The sequence below is a fragment of the Cebidichthys violaceus genome, unplaced genomic scaffold (assembly GCF_023349555.1).
Source record: "Cebidichthys violaceus isolate CVI_PGR_0920_01 unplaced genomic scaffold, fCebVio1.0.p SCAF_11, whole genome shotgun sequence".
NCBI lineage: Eukaryota > Metazoa > Chordata > Actinopteri > Perciformes > Stichaeidae > Cebidichthys > Cebidichthys violaceus.
In genome coordinates, this window is record NW_027176274.1 from 11,172,390 (window position 1) to 11,181,748 (window position 9,359).

At 38.3% G+C, this 9,359-nt stretch overlaps 1 protein-coding gene across 2 annotated transcripts; it reads right to left on the bottom strand.

Moving 5' to 3' along the window:
- Window positions 1-14: 14 nt before the first annotated feature.
- casp10 (caspase 10, apoptosis-related cysteine peptidase) lies at window positions 15-5,723 on the bottom strand. 2 transcript variants are annotated; one of them, XM_068704763.1, is made up of 13 exons: window positions 5,640-5,723; window positions 4,903-5,191; window positions 3,971-4,076; window positions 3,628-3,763; window positions 3,244-3,317; window positions 3,039-3,087; window positions 2,713-2,732; window positions 2,595-2,625; window positions 2,392-2,496; window positions 2,206-2,297; window positions 1,907-2,027; window positions 1,313-1,811; window positions 15-680 (listed from the first exon to the last, which is right to left on the bottom strand). In XM_068704763.1, exons 2-13 carry the CDS (start codon window positions 5,181-5,183, stop codon window positions 509-511), a joined length of 1,686 nt encoding a protein of 561 aa, XP_068560864.1. In that variant the 5' UTR covers window positions 5,184-5,191; window positions 5,640-5,723; the 3' UTR covers window positions 15-508. The 2 variants fall into 2 exon arrangements, with proteins under 2 accessions (XP_068560864.1, XP_068560863.1); XM_068704762.1 differs by having other exon boundaries at window positions 2,713-2,735.
- Window positions 5,724-9,359: the final 3,636 nt, after the last annotated feature.

A 9,359-nucleotide genomic window follows, 5' to 3' on the forward strand; every position in this document is an offset into this window, starting at 1 on the left:
AAATAGTTTCACAATGGCAGTGCATACACAATTTATTGCATCATTGATCGAAAACTGTATTTTACTTTGTAAGATTTCATGGATTCAATGGCAAGAATAATTCCATCACATTCATTCTAAAAGTATATTGAAAATAAAATAGAAAAGTCTTGGTTGTTGCACTTACATCTGGATCAATGTGAATGATTAGCTCATTGAAGTTCAACATTAAAACTGTAAATAGAGGAAGGGAGCTGAACTTGTGTCTATACGTTGTGAATCATACCAGGTATAAAATTATGAAAAATTGATTGTGACAAATGTATCTACTTCATCAACTTAAAGTCCACTTACAAGCTTTTTTGGAGCAAGGTGGCTTAGTAAGTGGAGCTGGCTCAGGTGTTGTTATGGACTACTGCTATATAAAAATGTATCCAGCCGACTTACAATTGTGAACAAGTAATGCAAGACAAAAATACTTGTGTCTCAGGGATCATCTGATGAGTGAGTCTATCAAACAAGCAGCAGATTATTGTCGTGACTGCGGCAGGCTGGGAGGAGGGGCTTCAGGGATTGGAAAGACCACCATCTTCCTGAGAGAGAAGGCGGGCTGAGGCATCTGCTTTTTGACACCGTAGGAATCAGTCCTCTGGCTAACATCTGCATTTACTTTTGTCAGGATAGACATAACGTCACAACCCCTGCAAGAAAACAAAAGCTACTGTGAGATAGTGAAATAAAAAACTAAGAAAAACACCTCAAATTAGATATTCTCTAATCTCAAACTATTACATATCGAAGAAGTAATTAAAATCATTCAATTAATAAATATTCAAATCACTTACTTCAAGTAAAACTAGCAATAACACACAATGAAAATACTCCATTACAAGTATTAGACCTGCATTTGAGATTTTATATAAGTAGGCATATAGTATGGAAGTAATAGAGACAACATGTTAGCTAAATGGCCTCCATCGGTGTATATTATCATATTATTGGATTATTATCATTGATGTATTAATATGTAACCGTTGCATTAATTTTGTAGTTGGTGGAGCTAATTTGAACTATTTCACATACAGTTGAGTAGTCAAATGTATAAAATATTTAAGGATGTTTTGTATGTAAAATCTTTGAAATACATGAAGTAACTTAACATTTACCATACTTCTTACTGAAGTGTAATGGGTTGGAAGTATGAAGTAACATAAAAGGGAAATACTGACAAGATGAAAAATAGTACTTCTATATAGTACTTGAGTAAATGTACTTTCCACCACTAAAAAGAACCCACATCATCCAACAATATCTGACGTTTTGCTTCACTAACCTTGGCACCATCTGGACAAGGTTTTGGCACAATGACTGAATAAACCACGTGCCATTTTTCCTCTCTCTGAAAGAGACGAAAGAAGGAACGGTGGCCATTCCCAGCAGGAAATCTGCATCGGATGGGATGGAATCATTAGCTACAGAAGCATCGCTGCAAACAGCACCACGTGCAGGACCATCAGCACAAATGTTGACAGGCTTCTGCTCCCTGGTGCCCTGGCAGGCCTGGATAAAAAACAGCTTGGGTTTTTCTGCCAAAGAGGCGCACTTTAATCCGTTGAAAGGTTCCTTCAGCTCCTTAATCTTGACGGTGTGGCCGTCCACAGCGTACACACATCCCTCCTTGCCGTGGCTGAGAATGCAGCATACCAGACAGTCCATCTGACTATGGTTTCTGCTGCCGAGCTCCCGCAACACAGACAGCATCTCCTCCTTCTTACAGTCCCTCTTTATCTCTACCTCAAAGCCGAGCCACGTAAACACTTTGTGCAGACACTCTGGAAGACACACAGTTAAATGTAAATACAAACATGCAGCGATACGCCTGAATACAGACTGAGCACCAGTTTGCACCAATTACATATAAGCTTACCTTCATCGAGCATTGTCCCCTCCCGGTTTTTGAGAACATGCATGGAATTAGTGAAGTTGTAGTTGTTTACTATCAAGCAAATACCCCTCTTTGCTGCAGTCATGGGATATTCTTCCAAAGCCTACAGAGAAAAATTTGTAACCCAAGACAGGTGTAACGCTTGCACTTTGATACAGTTATGTACTTTTTTGCCACAAATAACACGTTTAAACAATAGCTGTACTTCTTCACAACACACGCAGTGCCACATTACTTGAGCACATGTACTTGTAGAAGAAATAATAAATCCTCAAACACACCTCAATGTTTGTGTTTGTAGACTGAGACGTCTGTGGTTCAGAGGAGGCCTTGTTTTCTTGAGACGGCAACGTTTCCAAATCATCTATCTTCACTATAGGACAGACGATTACAGGCAAAAATTACATTTGAATAGTTAAAAGGTCTGACATGTAATTTCTTCACGGCTTGACACAGAAACTACTTACGATGACCTTTCAAGGAGGCACAGCAGCTTGTTTCAGTGTTCAAACTACTCAGTCCAAGCGACAGGGCCTCACTCTCATCGCCACCGGGAAACACATTTGGCAAATCTAGGAAATTGATACAAGAGGATTCAGAGTAAATCCATCTACTGCACTGCACTTAAAGGGTCTCAATTGTGACACAACACACACAACACAGTACTCACCCATAAAGGTGTTGGAAGTATTCACGTTGGACTGTGTGTGACACAAAATACATTTTCATTTAGACACAAAATATGTCAAAATGTATTTGTCATAGAACTTGTAATGACACATTCTCACCTCAGCCAACGATGGGAATTCTTCTGAGAAGGAAAATGTAACAAAATGTGTAAAAATACAACATATGTTCAGTGTGTAAAGTGCGATTTTTCTAGCATTATAATTAGACACGTTTCAGAGTAATAAAAAAACATTGTGATAGTTAAAGTAAATATGGATGCAACATCTGCCATTTGAAAGAAAAAAATTCATCACCTAAGTTTGATGTTTATTTGTTTTATAACTTTCTATCTCATAATGATGTCACACTATATAATATTAATGTATTTAAAATACAGATATACCACACCATTGTGTTTCGAAATGATCTTAAGACATCTTTTTACCTGGCATTTCACACGAGGCACTCCTCTCTGGACCTAAAGATTGAGGGACCTAATAACAAACGCAGAAAAAACAAAACAAATGGCTACCCAGATAGAATACAGTGTCAGTAACATGACGTCTGTAACTTCATGTCAGTGTGGCCATAACATTATGGTAGAAATCTGTCACAGAAAGACGGATTCACAGCAATATCAAAGAACGTACCTGGTTCAGTGCAATAGGGTACGACACAGACCTTGGTCGACCTGATTCTTGAGCTACAAGACTGGTGTGAGTTACTGTAGTTAGAAATGACACAAGTAAACAACAGGGTTGTTATTTACAGACAGAGTGATCAGCAAATATTCAAATTAGATGGAAGTGATATATGAAATGTATGCAGTTTGATAAGGTTAAGGTGAGGGTTAAAGTCAATGCAATGTCTCCTCAAGTGGCTTCTGGGAGGCTCTGCTGTTTCCTGTGCTGCTTTCCTCACCTCTGAATTCTGAATTAAACTCTTTAAAAGTAAACCTACTGTCTCCAGTGTCTGCTTTGTATCCTCATTCCCACATTTGTTTTTTGCAATGAGACTATTTTCCTGCATCTTACCCTGTAGTGCTTTAAACTCGCTGATCTTGTCATTCAACATGGGACAGACTGTGGAAATGATGGTCTCCAGTAAATTTAGATTATTGTCACTGATGAGGTCCATGTGCTCCATCTCCAGGAAGACTTCTAGTGTAGACTGAAAAGTTAAGCAAATTCACAGCTCTACTTTATTTTACCATAATTAGGTGAATGTCAGATATAATTAACAATAAAAATGTTTTTCAAAATATATCTTTTAGATTAAGAACAAACATTACTATTTATAACATATTTTGTAAGTTTATGACTATGGATGTTTGCTTAAACACCATCTAACTCATGGGGTTCAAACATTGACACTCACAACATTTTCCTCCAGTTTTCTACGAGGAAGATGTTTATTTAACAAGAACTTCACATCTTTCAAGTCGTCATCAGTAATCTCCTCAGACAGGTTGTAAAGCAGCTTCCTGGAAATACAGGCAGAAAAAATGTAAGTCAAACTGTTCAATGTTGTCAAAGGAGGCCTGGTGCTTGATTGGACAAACTATTCTGAGGTCACTGGAGACATATTTAGTAATGAGGACGCAACGCTGATTGGGATCATTTTCTACATCGAATTAAGTACCGGTACTTAGATTTTTTGGATTAGTTGAATCATAAAGGCATCATGGCTGATACCTATGGGCTCAAATGAGGGTCAGTAAAATTTAGAGAATGTCAAATTATATTCAGAAATAATCAGAAATAGTCTCTTGTTGTATATTAGTAAACATGTAAAATAAAACTATTACAAACTAAAGTTTGTGAATGCGTAGAAAAGATTTTAGAATGTCGAAATAAAATGTGTGTTTATTAAATATAAGGTGAGGTTACACAAAAACTAGAAAAAGAAAAAAATAACTGTATTGTGTACATTATAGTACAGATTGAATGCAGCTGTCTGTGAAATTTAAATTACAAGTACAAATTTCGGCCCTGCTTTTAACTGTAAAATCTTTTGCATACCATCAACGCTGATATCATTTGTGTAAAAATTTGTTTCTGACATTCTCACATTTGTTTCTGCCGCTATAAATCTTTTCTACACACGCACACACACACACACACACACACACACACACACACACACACACACACACACACACACACACACCTTTATATACAATAACAGAGAGAATAACTTCTACACTACACGGCATTTCACCAGCTAAAAATTATTTGAATGTGGGGTTTTCTATGAACTAAATCATGCTTGTTGCTTTACTTAAAAACAGTAAAACATAGGAAGTCCACCTGTAAGGTGAGATGAGGCTCCTGGGTGTAGATGCTCCGTCAGAGAGCTCGAGGTCACGTATCAGTTTGGTGCGTTGGATGATGAGGAGAAGCTCGGTCAGCAGGTGTGGTCGCTCAGCAGAGAGGCGGTCTTGATCCCCCAGACGAGAGAAGAGGTCACTGGCTGACTCCACTGTGGTCGGGTTCCGGCCCAGGAAGTCAGTGCAAAGAAATGCCAAAGCTCTCACCTCGCTCTTACTCAGGGCCTTCCCTACATCTAAGAGGAGCCTCTGGAAATCCATTTTGTGTGCTAAAAAAAGAGATACAGGATAGCTTCACTCAGAAGTCTGGTTTCTCTGGTGTGAAGTATTTGGCCTGACAATTAACAACATGTGGTACATCGAGTACGCTGTCCTTTCTCCTCATAGATAAACATAGATAACACTGCATGGTATTCTGGAGGAGCTTTTGTGATTATTTTGTTGTGTGTTAGCCCTTAGTCAATACATCTACATGTTACAAGTGGTCTGAACTATGTGCATGTGTGTGTTTGAGAGAGAGAGGAAAAGTGCTTTCAGAGTCTTTAGAAACACAAACAAGTGTCATAACAGTAACAGCCTGACATGCCATCACATGCTCACATTAACACTTACGATTATACATTGTCACTATCAAACATCCAACAACTTTAAATAGATTAGATTTCAGCTCGATTTAATCATTAAAACAGACGTACCGATTTGAAAAAGGTGTGTTACCTGTTTGGAGATGAGTTTTCAGCAGGTCCGACTGCCGAAGAGGATATGTGTTGTGCTCTCCAACATACTCGAGGTGGGTCAACTGTATACGATTGAAGACCACTGATACATTTATATATGAGCTATAATATACACGCGCACACGAACTGAACGGAGGCGTTGGAGATCGGGCGCAGTTTCTCTAAAAAAAACAAGTCCAGTAAAGTAGGAAGTCAAAATCGAAAGTAAAAAAGCGAATGCGCGCGCGGCACGAGGATCACAGCTGCTATTTTAAATAAAGAAATCAATTAGCCTTTCTGCCAGAAATTATCCTCACGTGTTTAGCAACAAACGTACTTGGTTAGGTTTAGAGAAAGATCTTGGTTTGTGTTGAAATAAACCCTTTCTGGCAGAAACTCCTAAAAACAACCGTCTCTCATGCGCTTTTGCATCCGGTGACGCACGGTTGAATACAGTAAAGTGGAGGTGCTTGCAGAAGTTGACACCAGTGACGGGCACAGATGGAGTCATAAAAACAGCTCAATAATTAATCTTTGCCTTTTTGTCATGTACCATCAAATGTTTTGCATATTTTGTTTTAGGAAATGTGCTGACTCATTGTAGTCCACTTGGATAGTCTACTAAGTCAAGGATAATCAACTTATGGCCATGACAGGCTACATACATTTATTCTTAAAATGAACAAACAAACAGGTAATCCAACATCATCACATACAAATTCTTACTTTTGATTGGTTACATATCACATAGGAACATATGATAGCAAAAACTAAACCATCAAATATCGTTCAAATGTTTGATCACCATCTTGAATCAGTGTGTAAGGTGTAATAAACTGCAGGTAACCACAGCAACAATACAGTTCTTCATTCAGTATTAACTCACCCAACTACAAGGATTGAAACAAACTACAAATGTGTAAAAATCCTACTTTAAGTAGGCCTGTAGTATCCTTAAATAAAAGTGAAATATTCTAGTTTTTCAGTGGGGAATACAATATTATATCCTAGAAATAATATTAACTATTTGTAGTAGAGTGTGTTTAACTGGCTTTGATCTTCAGGGTCTTGATTTGTCCTCTGGGTCTCACTCTGACACTGATCCAGGCCCGGGTGTTAGATCCTGAGCTGAAGGACTCTATAAAAGACCCACATACATAGATACACACACAAACACACACACACACACACACACACACACACACACACACACACACACATACACACACACACACACACACACACACACACACACACACACACACACACACACACTAATGCACTTTAATGCTGATGGTAAAGGTGAATTGCAACTACTTTGTGTACTTTATCTTCTGGGTAGCTTGTGAATAATAACTGCTACTCGACATGTGTTTCAATGTGCCACATTAACGCACATCTATTATCCCTGAACATTGCACATATTCTCTCAGGATTTTATGCACATCCTTTGATAAATGTTTTTGCACATCCTGCACAAAGATGTACAGCTCTCTCATGCTATATTGTAGGCAAACATATTACAGTTATAATGGACATATTTGTTAACTTATTGTATATTATTATGTTATGTTTATGGGCTACTTATAGTAATAATATTAATACATGAAAATATACATAAATACAAATATAGAGCAGTAATATTAGTAGCGACATATAAACTTCGACTCGTCCCACATGAAGAGGAATACCATAGAGACTTACTGTCAGTGATGAGGGAGTGTAAAGCGGTGGTGTGTCTCCGACCCAGGCCGTGACTCATGGACAGCACGCAGTCCAGATAAAGGTCCCAGAAGACCCGGGCCAGGTCCCAAAACAGCGCCGTGTGTTTACTGTTGCCTGACGACCTGAGGGACACCATCATGTCCCAGAAGGCGGGCACTGTGTCAGCGATCCTCGGGGAGCGCATCTCCAGCAGCAGAGCCGAGGAAGAGTCCCAGCACTGCGGGTTCGACCGGTGGGCCGTCAGGGGGTCGCCGTGAGCCGGCTTCTGGCTCTGCAGCGGCACGGCACACATGCAGCTCAGCACAAACACTGTGGCCACAGGTATGTTCAGGAGCACTGGGACCATCTGCAGACGACGCAACAGGTCACATATTTCCATTGATTATCATTAAGGTGAACTAACATTACTGATTAGGCCATACATTTAGCTATTTTAAAAGCTCATCAAGTTAACACCTACAACCTGACACATGTCTTTCGAAACAAATGTTTTTTTAGGAAATACCTTTACAATTATGCAATGTGGATGCTATAAGCTTAATGCATTTCAGAAGGCTACATCTGCAAACATATGCCCCATATCATAATCTGTGTATTATACAAGGTCCATATATATATATTTTTATTTACAGGCTAATAATCGCCCTACAATCAAAAGTGTTGACAATAATCATCTCTGCAGATTAGTCCTGTAATCAACCAGGAAACGTAAAGGACACCAAACAATTAGTAGAACAGATCTGCAATCAACCAGAAAACGGAATATAGGATCAAATATAAATAATGACAATATAAAAGTAGTATAAAATTAGCCTAAATAAAGAGCAGTAATGAAAATAAATGTACTTACGACCAAAGCTGGGCCGACTAACAAGACTGGTGTTGATTGTAGCTTGGTCAATATCTGTGGGTCCTAATTGACGTCAATGCCTCCCTCCTTTGCGAGCAGTATTGTGTACTACTTATTTGTATAAGTTCAACCTTTACATTTTGCTGCCATTATAAATGTTGTCGGCGACTCTTGGTCATGTTCAGGTAATCTTCTTTTCAATGCTATTTTGTTTATTTTTAGTTTGATTCTCTTTGTTGCATTATTTTCCAATTATTTTTAATTAATTTGCATTATGGAAAAAGTGAAACAATAACTGCTGAATTGCCCTTGAAAGGGAAAAAAAATATTATTACAAATGAGATTTAGTTTTCTTGTTTAGTGAGGATGTGTTGTAAAAGAAAGGACATGTCTGAGGTCCCAAAAAACAACATTTGAGTAAAGGGATTTCATAATACCACTTTGTGCAGATTAAGATCCTGCCCAACAAGAGAAGTTCTATATAACGTTTATGTCCAGATGCTTCAGAGCATTTGATTTAAGACGTCTGCCATCTGAAATAAATTGTTGCTTTTGATTCTTTTGCATTAAGAAATTCAAATTGTTTGTAGCTCAAATTAAGAGAAAAAAAGTTTGTGACCATATCCACATTCAGAGCTTTAAGGCAGTGGTATATTGTGCTCAATAAAAAGCTGGAAGAAAACATAAGCAATCTGAAGTCAGAATCTTAGGTGGTTCTGCTTTTTGGACAAACGCGCTGAGTCATTAAAGGTGTTTCAGAGAGTGATGCACGAGTTACATTTCTATGCTTTTACTGAAATGTCATATGCATACCTGATCTCAAATGCAATTACTTTCTCAGTGAGAGGCCAACACTAAATGTACTGGGAAGGTTTCTTACCCATTCATTCATTCTTCTAATGATGCAAGGAAGCAGACTTTGTGACAATTTCCACTGCAAAGCCTAAATTATACATTTTAAAGGAAAACCTTTTTCAGATTCATATTGAAACACAAAGTGTGGTGTTATGGTGCTTCTAGACTGGCAGAGAGGCTGGAAGGTAGAAATTATTATTATTAACGGAGGAGGTATTGTTTAGTGAGCATGGGTTATGAGGGAATAACATTTCTAAGAGGGGAGATTTTTTTTCTCCACACACTGATCAT